Genomic DNA, 15,357 nt, shown 5'->3' on the forward strand with positions numbered 1-15,357 from the left:
AAGGATATGTATGAGAGAGCATACACCAAAAGTAAGGACTTCTCTCGGATTGACCGAAAGTTTTCCAGTGACGCGACGGTTGGTTTGCATCAAGGCTCTTCACTGAGTCCTTACCTGTTTAATGGTGTTATAATCTTGTGATTTATGTATTATTTTTGAATGTTACAACTGTCCCCTATTCGTGTTACAACCGCCCCTGGTATGGGGTAGGTTGTAACAATCGCACACACTTATTTAAATCACATATTCCGTCCAAAATGTTTTACTTAAGCTACTGGTTTTAACATTAATTTAAAGACAAATGAATATGCCTTCACATTAAAGGCTTTGATCGTTGCTTACAGCTGTATTAGCAGTGCTGTGAACCATTTAAGAAAAATTGTTACAACCGTACCCTGTCTACCCTACTAAATCATCATCATCATCTATCTTTATATTCAAATCTACGTCTTCTTCTTCTTATATTATTGCCATCAACTTGACTTTTTTTAGTTAATGTTAACTTATATTTATTCCAAATAACGAAAACAGTAACTAAGGCAAAATCATCAAATTAACTGGAGCTCTCTAGAGTCAAACATTATTGTTCGATTACAGTAACACTCTCCATTTATAATTAGGTATATTTTACTGGAATATACTAAATAAATCATATTTTGTGTTTACTAAAACTAACATTTTTGTAATGCAAATGTAGTTGGGAGATTAATTTATTAAATTAGAAACTTTTTCAGATTAAATTACCCTCTCGAATCCTTATCAGCAAACAAACTTTTATGGGGTTAACCCCACATCATTGAAATAAGGCGAGCAGAGCGGACTTTTCAATTCAACTCAAATTATATAAGATGAAGCGTTTTGTCTGGTGTAATGTCCATTAAAACTTCAACTGAAAGGCGCCGTTCCGTAAAAAGATACGACTGTTTTGAATTCGGAGTAGCATCGGGGTGTGCGTGTCACAAAGTATCAAAGTCTGATTAAACAGTGGATAAAAGGCGACACTGTTTCGCTGTATTCATCACATAAGGTTAAATTATTAAAGTGCTTGCATTCGGTGTCATTTTTGATTAATACTTTCCTGATAATAAATTACTTATTTTAGACATATATATATATATATATATATATATATATATATATATATATATATATATATTTATATATATATATATTTATATATATATATATATATATATATATATATTTATATATATATATATATATATATATATATATATATTCCAGTTCAAAACAGTGGAGTGCAAACCTCTTATATTTTTTACCCACAAATAGTTGCGTTTTCCCAGTCCCTTCTTGTCTTTTTATTTTCTCTTCGATAATTATAGATTTCTCATTTAGTTAAATGCTGATCCTGTCGTTTCTATTGAAATCTTACATCTAAATCAGGATCTAAGTACGATCTTTGCGTTTGTGGTAGCTAACAGGGGTAGCAGGGATGAAATATTTTGATTTCATGATTCTCAAAAGTTTATTACTAACGGAATTGTTTCTTGTTTATTCTTAAGGGCCGACTGTTCGAACTCTAATCAAAACTTTCTGATGTTCGAATCAATAATAATAATAAGCAATTTTTAATAATTTTAACAGCTGCTATGACGTATTTGATTGTAATTAAATATTTGATTACAATCAAGTTTTGATAAGCGTTCGAACAATCGGCAAGATTATTATCTAAATTAACCGAAAAAATATTTGTCCTACAAAATGCAAGGTTTTATCAAAGACTCCCTTCTTTCCAGCATATATCATTATCGGGGTCATGAAAAATAATTACTAACCACCTGATTTTTTTTTTCTGTTTAACCAGTTAATATTTATATCGATCCTATTTTAATGGGAATAAGCCACAATTTATTGAAGGTTAAAATAAGTTTATTGACGTTTCAATTTCCACTTCGAAAATCGTTCTCAAAATACAATCATTAATAAATTTAAAAAAATTTTGTTTTTTATTACTTGGTGAAAAATTCTTCTAATAATTTAATTTTATCTGACTTATTTATATTGACAATTCAGACATATATTATACATTTTAAAGTAGATGAGTTTAAAATAATATTGCCAATATTGCTGAGTTGTGTTCCTGGGACGACTTTATTGTAAGATAGTTCATTCGATTGACATTAAACACGGATGGAACAGAAGAACCAGAAATTCAAAGAAGAATAGTAAAGGGAAACAAAACTTACTTTTCACTCGCCTATGTGTTCCGCTCCAAAAACACACACTGGAGATCGAAAATCTGACCTGAAAAATCCGAAAATCTGAAGACCTGCTTCGTGGCGTTTTATCCGCCTTCTGCATGCTTCTACCTTCGCCTCCTTCTTCATCCATATATGTAATGTAGAGAGGTGAGCATGACCTCCATCGAGGTGATTGAGATAGTCTACATCGCTCCTGTTAGGATTAAGCATGCTTCTCTGTGGTGGTCTTTTCTGTTGGCATTTAGACCGCCATATTAGTGCGCCATATGTAATAATATGTCTGACTACATATATTAGTCATTATTTCTGTTTGAGTTTCATACCCCATGTTTATCCACATATCCTTGGACATGTCCAAAGGGAATTCTTACCAAATCGGCATTCCATGTAATGTTCCAATGTTTTTGGGAATAACATCAGTAGTAGATAGAATAATAGGTACTGTCTGGGTACTTTTCATTCTCCATTGTCTCCTGATTTGTATTTCTAGATCTCTGTACTTGGCGATCTTTTCGTTGTGTTTAAGACGTAAATTATTGGTGTTGGGTATCGTCACATCAATAAGTGTTGTTTGCCCAGTAAGTTTATTAACTAGTATGAGATCTGGTCTATTATGCACCATTGGTTGGTCTGTAAGCAGAGTATGGTCCCAGTATAGCTTGTAGTTCTCATTTTCAAGCATTCTGTCAGAGATGTATTGATAATAAGGAAGATGGTCGGTTTAGAGAAATCCCAGTTGGTCAGCTAGTTCTTGGTGGATAATCTTTCATACTGAATCATGGTGTTATTTATAATCAGTAGCAACAAATGCCTGGCAGCCACCGATAAGATTTTGGATGGTTTCTTGGGCTTGGCATCCATATCGGCATTTGTCATTTTGGACTTGAGGATCTTTAACAATATATTTCAGGTAATTTTTAGTTGGAATAACCTGAGCCTGAATGGCAAGTAGGAAACCCTTAGTCTCGGAAAACATCTTTCCTGATGTCAACCAATAGTTCTACTCTGTATTGTCGACATATTCTTGGCTGATCTCATTGAGATGTCGTCCATGCAGAGGTTTACTCATCCAGGTGCGCATTTTTTCTTGCTGAGTCAGGTGGTTTATGCGCATTTCTTGTTCTTTCAGTTTAAGCGGCGTTGTATTATCTACTGCGCAAATTGCTCGATGTAAAGTAGATGTCTCAGCCTGTACCTGAAAATAAGTTCTTAAATTAGCAATTTGTTTATCCAATTGCTCACCTATATCCATTAGTCCTCTTCCCCCTTGATACAGCGGTAATGTTGTTCTCTCTATTGCACTGCGTGGATGATGTTTTTGCGCCTTCGTAAGGAGTGTTCTTATTTTCCGCTGAAGACCCTCTATATCCATTTTTAACCACTTTATAATACCAAATGAGTAGCTCAGCACGGAACAGGCGTACGTATTTGATACCTTAAACAAATTTTTACTATTAAGATATGACCGATTTAAATGTCTTACTCTTCGCACGAACTCCGCGGTTAGTTCAGTTTTCATTTATTTATGGTCAATTTTCCGCGCTTGTTTTACTCCTAGATATTTGTACATATCATTTTCACCCATTGCCTCGATGTTTTGGCCATCTTGCGTATCGAAACCTCCGGGCTGAACCTTTCCTCTGACTATATTTAATATACGGCACTTGGCTAGTCCAAAATGCATACTGATATCATTTGAGAAATTTTCTACAGTTTTTAGCATCTGATCTAAGTGGTTTCGAGTGGAAGCCATTAATTTCAGAGCATCCATATACAACAAATGATTAAGCTTCGCCACAACAGTATTGTGATTTTTGATGCTAAAACCTGAGTCAGTGGAGTTCAGTAGCTGAGATAGTGTCTGAGATAGAGTCCCCCTGTAAAAAGCCCCGGTTAATTGGGATATCTTCACTTTCGATGTTGGTCGAAGAAATGGTGGTATTTCTTGCGGATTAAAAATAACGTGATTAATGTTAATACTGTTAAAAGCTCGTGTGCACTCCAAAACTTCTTTAGCCATAAATTTTGAACTCCGTCTGGTCCAGGATATTTCCAGTTATGATAATATTCGAGACTTCTTCAGTGGTGAAAGGTTCATAGGGAATATTATTGTAGTATTGACAGTTGTTTGTCGTTTCTTCAATCCATCCAGTATTGTTGTTATGAGTAGATGGCGTTGAAAGTTGGTTTCCCCAAACCTCCTGAATTTCTTCTTGGCTTGGGTAGGATTTATTTGCATTTTCTACAGTGGAATTAAGTTTCCTATAGAAAGCCTTCTCTGCTTACCCAAAAAGTATATTGTCACATTTCCGGTTGTTACTAACTTTGTATCTCCTTAAGCGACCTGAATAGATGAAAAGTTTTTGTTTTAACGTGTCCAGGCAGTGCTGAGCTGTGTTATTTTCTGGATCATGTTGTGAGTGTCTTGGAGTGTTCAGAATTATTTCTTCAGCTCTTTTAACTACTTTTCGAGTTCTTACTCCTTGGATGTATTCCGTAATTTGTCAATATCCCTACGTAATATTTCAATTTTCCTCAGCAGTCGTTTTTCCCAGGGTGCAATTCTATTTTCGGTCCTTCCGATATTAGTACCCCGTCGTGTTCTGATTTTAATGCCCATAACATTAGCAATTGCTGTTGCTGCACAGTAAATCAGCATATGCAAATATTCTAATGTATGGGCTTCCACGATATAATTGGGTAGGACTTCAGTGTTTACAATTTGTAACAGCGCACCTAGTTTCTTTCTTTTTTAGATTTTATTTTTGGTAGCGGTGGTCTGTTAAGTGGGTTTGTCCCATTAAACTCTTGTACGGCAAGGGCCATTTCACTTACCAGGCTATCTTGCAACTCGTTGTCCTGCTGCGTATTAACAGGTTGAGTTTCTTATATGAGAGACTCAGGAGTCAGTGTTTTGTATCTCCGTGCAATATTATTAGTATTATTATTAATACCTACAAACGAGTATAGAAGGGTTATTATTCTCTAGTGCTTTATTTGTGGAACATTGTCTTTTCTGCTCTATCAAGTTTGTGACTTTTCTTCAATATTCCTTCGGTCATCCATTTTTTATTTTGTTTGTTTCGCTTGTACCTATAACTTCGTTTTCTAGCGTAATTATTATCTTATTCAAAGTATCACAAGCTTGTTTAGTATGTTTTCAAATCACGGGTATCTATAACTGATTTACTAAGTCTCAGGTTGATTGTTTATTGGTAAGTGCCGAGGTTTAGTGATACAAACTGTTTTAATTTGTTTCTTTTTTAATTTTTTTAAATCGAAAATTGCAATTTCCTACGACACGGTTATAGCCCGAGACAACATTAGTACCGGGATATGCCTTAAAACCTTGAATTCCATTTCTAAATCTGTCTTGGATAAGTTAAAATGGATGGTTTGAAGAGGTCAAACACGACACACTAGCCTCAGTGGCGAATTCCGTGAAGGCCGTCTAGCCATAGCCATTGTCCCGGAAACTTGATGCTGTGCTGTCCATATGAAGACACGTGTCGATTGGTGCCACATCACACCAATACGATTCAACAGAAATAGTTCAAATTTGGTATGGAACATCATGACTATATTGCTATGAGCCCGAAATGAAAAACCAATCAACGGTATGCGTGTTTCAAGGCAAGCCAAATCTAACAAAATTAGTCCGCAGCACTCTCAGCGTTAACAAATAAATGGTCGCGAGTTTTTCTGCAAAAGGGGGATATGTTGAAACGATTTAATTAGAGATTAAATCATTTGTCACCTTTTTCCGGTGACTTATCAGAGTCACCGGGAAAATAATATATTCTACAGACATTTCATAATAGCCAGAGGGGTATGAATACTGCCTCAAAATTATCAGGAGACTTCTGACATTTAGTAGCCTTAGAAGAGAAGATTCTGGACAAAATAGTGGAGCTAAAGTAGAAGGCCTAAATTTCGCAACCTACAGTTTAAACCATACTGTAAATCTTAGACAGGCAATCTACACTGGAGACTCTGAAGTCTACAACTTATGAATCCGTAAAATGATTAAATACAGATGATTCCAACATGTCCAAACATACTCCAGTCAGTTTTGTTGTTGTATAATATTCTTTTAATGGTATCATAGAGTTTATCGTGCTAATTACTGGAGCGTGAGGGAACATCATCGAAATTTGACAACATATCTATATATTCTTGTGCAAAGCTTGTAGAAGATAATAAACAATGCAAAGCAGATAAAAATAAATTTAAGGACAACCATCATCATCATCATTCTGACTTTACATCCCTATGTGTGTCCTAGCCTCCTCAAGAATTATCCTCTAGTCTTTCCTATCCATCATCTTCCTTCGCCAAACACGTACTCCCATGTTTCTCATATCTTCTTTGATGGTATCAATGCATCTTTTTATGGGTCTTCTTTCTTCCCAATTGGTCTATCAGGGAGTGTTGCTCTTAATGAATAATAGAATTTATGGATAATATTTACGGTTAAAAAGCTTTTACAATATTAGACAAATTACTGGAAAAACCAAAAAGGAGGAAGTTAATATTATTTTAGGCGACTTCAATGCGAATGTAGAGAATGGAAGAGATGAAAAGTTGTAGACTAATATGGACTAGGAACAGGAAGAGGTATTGGAAACATAACGGACAAAAACAACAAAATAATAATTGAAAGTCCAGAAAAAATCAATAGATGTTAAGAATACATAAAAGAGCTAGACGACGAAATAATGGAGACAATAGATTCAAGAGGTAGAAATGAATTTATACCGACAAGTTTATATAGATATCAGAAAGCCATAATACGAGTAGACCAACAAAAATCTAAAGAGATACCTATAAGAAGAGGAATGCAGCAAGGATGTGTACTATCATCTCTACTTTTTAATATGAGCTCAGAAGAGATGTTTATAGAGGCACTAGAAAACATCAATCAACGGAACACTAGTGAATAATCTCAGATATGCAGTCAGTACAATACTCCTTGCGACCAGCAGAGAAGGGCTGAAAATTTTGATTGATCGCACTACGTAGTACTGCGAGAGGTATATAATGACTCTGAAAACAAAAAAACCAAATTGATGATTGTCAGTAATAACAAGATTGAAGACGAAACACAATCTACGTTAAAGGAAAAGCTTTAGAGAAAGTACCCAGATACAATTACTTGGGAAGTGAGCTAAATGAATAAATAAAACGGCGCATCGAGATGGCCAGAAACGCTTTCAATAAGATGAAAGCAGTAATATACAATATAACACTGGTAATAGAAATTAGAACTAGAGTATTGAGATGCTACGTATTCTCTGCTCTTTTATATAGAGTTGAAGCCTGGACAATTACGGACCCGACCGAGAAAAGATTTGCTTTAAGATGTGATGTTATCGGTGTAAGAATGTGGAAAATTCGGAAAATATCATGAACACAACACGTAACACCCATGGAAATATTAAGAAATATCAAAAAAGAAAAAGAAATACTAAACATTACGAATATGAAAATATGAAGAAGAAACAGAAACAGTATAGCTAAAGGTTCATCCATAACTGGATAATTTCTTTCTGAAACATACCTAAAAATAGATAATGTGAAAGAAACAGCGTGTAAAGTGTCTCGTAGGTGTTCTGTCTAAACAAATAAGAAAAAGCGTCATACTTAATACATCTGTATGTAGATATTATTAATTTACCAGAAAAAATTCAATATAGAAAATACCTAGAAAAGAGCAAACTGTAATGTTGGTTGTCTATATTCGAACGTTTAACACAATATTATTTACTTCACTCCCGTAAAAGTTAATATTACATAATGTTAAATAAATAATGAATTGTAAAAAATTACTACATTTTATCAAATTTTATAATATTTTAATTATTTAAATATGTTCACACCACCACAGAACTATAATTTCAAAGTTGGTAATTGCTTTTCTCCACTGCCGCCACATTTGCCGATTTATCGGAGAATGTCATTTAGTTTTTGATCTGATTTTACATTCTTAATATATTTATTTAATAAATAATTATTATACAATATAAATTTAAATACAATAACTTTAAATCAAACATTGAAATTTAATATTTATTTAAAACTTTCCTTGCACAATATCAAAAGAAATTTTCATTCTACTTTTTTATATTAATAGGATTAGTTATTTTACGTACATACTTATTAATTTATTACTTCACTTTTCGTAAATATATTCTAATATGTAATAAATAATTTAGACTATATTTTATTGACTGAAATTGTTTTAATTAATGTGTTTAGTATTCTGGTATTTTATTTTACTTTATTATAACTTAAAAAAATAACCTGAACTAAAATTGATTTTATTGAATATTTTTCTCTGGAGAGATATATTTCTTGTTAACAAATAGTTTTGTTTTTATTTTAAAGTGAATCTATACAAAATGTTTTCAAAAAACCCACGATTTTTAGTTAGAGAATCGTGGCAGCAACGATTATGTCACTAGTGTCAAATGGCCCAATCCGACTGCTACCTGCTAGCTTGCTACCTATATACAAAGAATATAGACGCTTATAGAAGAATTTTTCACTGTTATTTTTGAGCATAGCAAAAGATGTGACATAGATAAAGAAAAGTGGGACGAGTGGAACGCACGTGTTGCACGTGGTACCACTAAGGAGCGGTTTGCTTCTAAAATATGAAAGAGTGGGGCAATAAATGCAACTTTAGATATTTTTATATGTAGATGCCGCGTGGTCGTAGAATAGGATTAAATTTTTGCGTTTTATAAAATTGTTTAAAGAAAATAATATTATTTTAACTTTTAATAAATTAATCTTTTTAGAAAAATTATTATAATTCAAATTTTTAATTGAAATATGTACAAATCTTAAGTATAAATCAGTTTAAGACTATATTGTAATAATTTCACCAATATTCATTCATTGTGAAAATTATGTTTTAGATACTATTAGTTGTTATTTTAAAACAAGATTAAATAGTACCCATACAGCGTAAAAACTTTCACATATAGGTACTATTCATTAAAATGTACTGTTAAAGTTTATTTTGTTATTTCAAAAATAAATCAGGAATGCTTTTTGTTGTTATTGAAAAATTATGGATGAAATGGAAGTTTTGGCGAAATGGAAAATTTCATAATTTAGTAAAAAGTTTCATTGAATACTTTTTTTTTAAATTGAAATTTTTTAAAATTGTTTCGTTAATTTCTGGGCCGAAAAACAGTATAATAAAAAGTTATGTGACGGTTTTTCGTTGTGTTGGAACAAACCAATTTTTAATTCAAAGTTATACAATTAAAAAAATAAATACTTTGAATATTGTAAATATCATACATTTTTAAGTTTTAAAATTAAAAATTTAAATTGGCAATAATGATTTTATTGTGAAAAAACAAAAAAAAGACAACAAAAAAAAAGTTTGCAAATCAATGGCGTCGAAATTTGTTTCGGCGTAGATGCAAAGTTACCCGTTCGTACTCCTTTCCCACTTCCCCCTAACTACATATTTCATTATGAAATTTTCATGATAGTTTTAAGCCGACGGCCACGGCACCACGCTGTGAGTTTATGCAGCCACCCTCTTAAACCGTAACCAAATCGCCCATTTGAACTGGTCTTCTATAAGCGTCTATCTTCTTTGCTATATACCTATCTTTCTATCTAAAATGTCAAACCTCAAGAAGACCCCATAATGATGTGAGCTAGACCATTTTCTCGAAAATGGCAACACAAAAGCCTGGAGAATGGGCTAATACTTTGATTATTAGGTTTGAGGAACAGGTTAGTGTTTATTATAAACCTCTGTTTATAATACTTGCTTGCTTTTCTATTGCCCACCTTTTAATCAATATTTACATGCTAGTCCATCATTCATATATACAAATTTTTAAATAGATGATTTAATAGTCTATTTATTTACCTAGTTGAATTAGCCCTCAAACAATTAAAAATTAATGAAGTGCCCTTGGAATATTAAGGGAAACAAACTGTATACATGTATATAAATATATATATATATATATATATATATATATATATATATATATATATATATATATATATATATATATATATATATATATATACACACAATTTATTACAGTTATTGTTATTCATACAGTAAAGCAGATATATTACATCTATTTTCTTATTTTGTACATATTAGGTCATTCTTACAATCTTTTAATGATTATCATTTAATTTTTCATTTTAGTTACCCTGTCGAATTGGTCCTCAAACAACCCATTCTAGTATTAATGAAGAACAAAATAAGAACTGCATAATACAAATATCAAGATACCGATTTGCACTTGTCTTAGATGGATTTGTAAAAGTTCTGAAAAGAATTCATGAACTGGTAAGTTATTCTTTGGCAACTTTCTATACATGTTGCTTGTGTTAACTAGTGTACAATAAATCTATTGTCATTGTCGAGCTGCTTGTTAAACAAAATATGTACATTGAGATCTATAATATATAATAAGTACTAAACAAAATAAAAAGTTGAACGATTAATCTAAGCTAAATCTTTGCACAAAATAAACAAAAAGAAAAGAAATTTATAATGGAACAATGAAAATGAAAGACTAGCAAAAGAAAGCAGAAAGTTTGGATTGATAAATGTCACTAACAAATTACTAAGCTAGAGTCAAGAAAAATTGCAGAAAGGATTTATAAGATGGTGATCAAAGCTTAAAGTAAATTTTTATGAGAAGCACGGAATATTAGGGAAAGAAGAAAATCAGTATAGTCTGAAATGTAAATACTAAAAAGAGAAATAAACTGCTGCAAGACAAAAGAATAAATGAAGTAAGGAAATAAATATACATGAAATGCAAAAATAACAAACAACACAGTTAAAAAAGAGAAAACAGAAGAAATACAACAGCTGAAGAAAAGTTCATAAATAAAAATATTCACAAGATATTATTAAAATTAATTTATTTATAATCATTTTGTCTTTTTTACAGTACCAAACTGGCACTTGTAGTGCCTCCAAACACGGTCCCGAATTAGAGAAAAATTATTTTGATAGTTTAATAATTGTATTGGAAACATTGGAAAAGTGTTTCAGTATTCAACCAAAAGACTCAATTACTTTAACCATGGAAGAAAACAACAATTTAAAATGTTTATTGAAGGAAATATGTACTTTCTTAGTAGCTAAAGGTAAGTAAAATGTTTGTACCATTTTGTCTTACAATAGATTTATATTTGGTAGAATTTTATATTGTAGAAATAGGCCTTTGAAGGTATTTAAACAAAAAAATAGTACAAACTAGGAAAGCAAATAGTCAAAAGAGCTAATGTCAGAAAATTAAAGGCAAATTGACCAAACTTAAATCCAAAAATTTGTATTTTATACTACAAGTGTAGGGTATAAATTCAATATTCAAATCTGAATTGATTATCTACCAAAATAGCAAAGAGTGTGGCTCTTTATGCTTACTGTTGCACAAAAAAAGGTGAATTTTAACATGTAAATATTACGCCAAACTTACTTGTATCAAATAACACATTTTCTGTGTTTTTTTCTAGTATGAAAAGGCATTTAATAACTAATTAATCATGAAATAATTATTAAATCTGTTTAAGAGTTGGGATTGCACAATAAACATATATAATCACTATTGTTAATTTGTAGTGGCCCCAGATAGTAACAATATTTTACAATCTATAACAAAATAAGGCAATTTGTATTAAAAAGTTAATATAGTTTGGATGTATACTTTCCCTTATATTGTTTAACTTTGACCAAAAAAGAAAGAATTCACAGAAGGAATGAAAGATTCTAATAAGGCAATTAAACTTAACAGTTTATTTATTAGTTAATCCAACCACACCACAGTATCATTCAGGGGACATTAAGAACCTACAATATCCTTTACATGATATCAATTTGGCAGTTAAAGCTGTAGATCTAAAATAAACTTTTAGATTACAAAAATCAAATAATGATAAAAATATCTAAACAAATTTAAAAATATTTGTAGCATTAGAATTAATAGAAAAGACTATTTAAAACAATAGTGGACTGAACTAAAAAAACAGAGTTGTACTAACTAGATGTGTTTCTTAAAACTGTGGCAGTTTCTGTGCTTCAAGTATATCCTTACCTTGTTAACTTTGCTCATTTAACACCTTGCTGTGATAACGAAAAATATCAACCTTATATTATGTGCCTACCAGTCATAAATGATTGTTACTCTAAATTTTTATATTTGTACAAACCAGTTGAAATAGACTGTTAGTACTTAAGAAATTTGAGTGCCTGTTTATATGCAAGTAACACACACATTTGTGAAAAATTATATTAGTACTAGATTATTCTATCTGGTAAAACAAAAACTGAAACTTGATTGCAAAAGTCCTCAGTTTGTTTCTTTATTCCTGTATGTTTCCATTAGCTACCTTATAATGAAAATTGTTTCTGTTGCTTATCTGCCTTAAATAAATCCAAAAGTGATTTTGAGATATTTCTGTTTCTTCCTGAATCAGCCTATCAATTACTCTCTCCCATATTTTCATGATGTAACTAAGTAGTTTTATATCTCTGTAGTTTGTGCATTGTTGAAAATCTCCTTTCTTCTTGTAAACGGGACTAATATACTGATTCTCAATTCGTCTGGAATTTGTCCCACTTCCATAATTCTATTAAAAAAACCTATTAGCCAACTTGTTCCTGTCTCTCCTAAAGCTGTCCATACTTCACCAGGAATATCATCTGGTGCAAGTGCTTGAACAACTTTCTCATTTAGTATTTTGGTCTCTATTGCTGTTACTATCTCTGTTAGATGTACTGGTTTCTTGTCAAATTCTTTGTTTAATAAACTATCAAAGTACCTTTTTATCGCTTTCTGTCATCATGTTGGTAAACTAGTATTATTTTAATTGTGGATGCATCTTCTTCTCCTTCCTCAGCTTTTCCATCCTGGGAGATTTGTTAGTGGCAGAGGAGAGCTCCTCAGCGGCGACCTGTCAAGAGTGCGGGGTCGAGCCTTGACCTGCGCTCACCTAGCCACCCCGGGGGGGAATTAACGGAGGGTGTGCGTACCGCAACACAGGTACTACGGGGAGGGTGGAGCCCCGTGTAGCCACTTTAGCCGTGAGCCACTTCATGTAATCACGCCACTCTCAAATGGTGTCGGACTCATAGGTGTAGAGGTTCCGCTAACGGTCGTTTGCCGAAAGGCCAGGTAGACCAGGGTCCAGAAAATGTCTTTACATTGGAGGGTACACGAATTCTCTCAATGCATGACCCTAGACAAGGATGACACTCTTGTATATCTTTCCTTTCAGCCCTTCCCTGATTTTTCGATCACAGAATACCCCGCTCATTTGCTTCCAGTTAAACCAAGCAGCCTGTATCCTTTGGACAATTTCTCAATCTAGCGCCCCATTTTCCGTTATGTAGGAGCCAAGTTAGTTCAATTCTACTCATCCTAGTTTTTCTCCAAGCAATTCGATGTCCCCAACCAATCCTCTTCCTCTCAACCACATATACTCCATTTTCGACCTGCTAACCTTAAGTCCTCCATCTTCAGTAGCCCTTCTCCAACCTTCCAACTTCTCCTTCAGCATTTATTTGCTCTCCTCTACTAACACGATATCATCAGCAAAGAGCATTGACCATGGAGCTCCTCCCTTACCTTCTGTCAGTAGATCCATAAGAGAGGTAGGGACTCAACAGGGAAGAGCCTTGATGCAAACAAACCATCACTGGAAAACTTTCGGCCAATCCGACACAAATCCTTACTTTGGTTTATGGTCCCTCATACATATTTTTCACAAGCCTTACATAATTCTCAGGAACCCATTTCTCTGTCATACATCTCCATAGCTCTTGCCTAGAAACTGTGTGATATGCCTTCTCAAGATCTATAAATACCAAGTTTAGCTTTTTTTTTCTCGCCATATTTTTCTATCGGCTGTCTCAAAGCAAATGCAGTTGTTGTCCTCCTTACTAGGTATAAACCCAAACTGTTTCTCACTTATCAATGTGTCTCTTCTCTACAGATATCTTTATACAATGATACCATCACACTATCTCTTCATACATTGGCATCCTTTCCTCCTCATATATCCTCATCATTTGCCACAAAACATCAACCCCTTTCTCTCTTAGACCCATCCAAAGCTCCAAAGGTATTCCATCAGGTCCTACTGGCTTACCATTCTTCATCCTAGTTAACGCCTCGACAACCTCATCTCTAGCTATTCCCAGTATTACATTCTCATTTGGGATCCCTTATCTTCTGTCTCCCCTCTGGTGTTCTTCATTTAGCAACTTTCTAAAATACTCATACCATCTTTGCTGTATTTCAACATCTGTTCTTAACACTTTTCCATCCCCATTCTTAATCTGTTACACATGAGTCAAGTTCTTTGATGCCTTGTCTCTGTATAACTTTTCATCTCCTTGGGTGTTTCCAACTCTGCATACAGTTGTGCAGACAACCTTTCCTTAGCAGTAGCTACAGTACATTTTGCTTTTCCTCTTTGCTACCTTGTATAAATCTTTATCTTCCTCTCTTTTAGACCTTTCATACCTCTTTCTAGGCTTTTTCTTCTCCCTATCCTTCCGATGCACTTCATTGTTCCAACGCCAAGTTTCTTTGTCTCTAGGAGACCCTTTACCAGATGTTTTTTCTAGTATTTCCTTTTCTACTTGTAATAACACTTTGCTGTTGGCTTCCCATCAGTCATTTACCATATTTTTTCCTCAAATTCTTCTAGCACTCTACTCTTAAAAACCCATGCCAAATCATTATCCTTTGACTTCCACCACTTTACTTTCTGGTGTCCTACTTGCGTTCCTTTTCGCTTCACTGTTATCTCTGCATCTACTATCACCGGCCGGTGTTGACTAGCTATACACTCACTATTTATCACTTTACAGTACCTCTTTAGCTGGCTTCTTCTACATAGCACAAAATCTCTCTGAATTTCCTTTTCACATTATTTGTAAAATATTGTTCACAAAATATGTATTATAAATGCTAATATTATTAATATAAATATTAAAATTGATGTATTATGTTTAAACATAAAACTGGTTTTCCCTCACATATATCACAGTTTGTAGTGACTTTAGTTACCTTTCTATTGGCATCTTTATTTTTCATTCTTTTCCTCAGATTTTTATAGTATT

At 33.0% G+C, this 15,357-nt stretch overlaps 1 protein-coding gene across 3 annotated transcripts in view; it reads left to right on the forward strand.

The window, feature by feature from the left end:
- Nucleotides 1-9,840: 9,840 nt before the first annotated feature.
- Nucleotides 9,841-15,357, forward strand: part of Nf1 (neurofibromin 1) — a 77,338-nt gene continuing 71,821 nt past the window's right edge. For all 3 annotated transcript variants that reach the window (XM_072546790.1, XM_072546791.1, XM_072546792.1), the window contains exons 1-3: nt 9,841-9,986; nt 10,420-10,563; nt 11,177-11,375. In XM_072546790.1, coding sequence (XP_072402891.1) covers nt 9,927-9,986; nt 10,420-10,563; nt 11,177-11,375 — 403 coding nt within the window. In that variant the 5' untranslated portion in view covers nt 9,841-9,926. The remainder of the gene's footprint in view (nt 9,987-10,419; nt 10,564-11,176; nt 11,376-15,357) is intronic.

This window comes from Diabrotica undecimpunctata, chromosome 10 (genome assembly GCF_040954645.1).
Source record: "Diabrotica undecimpunctata isolate CICGRU chromosome 10, icDiaUnde3, whole genome shotgun sequence".
Lineage (NCBI taxonomy): Eukaryota > Metazoa > Arthropoda > Insecta > Coleoptera > Chrysomelidae > Diabrotica > Diabrotica undecimpunctata.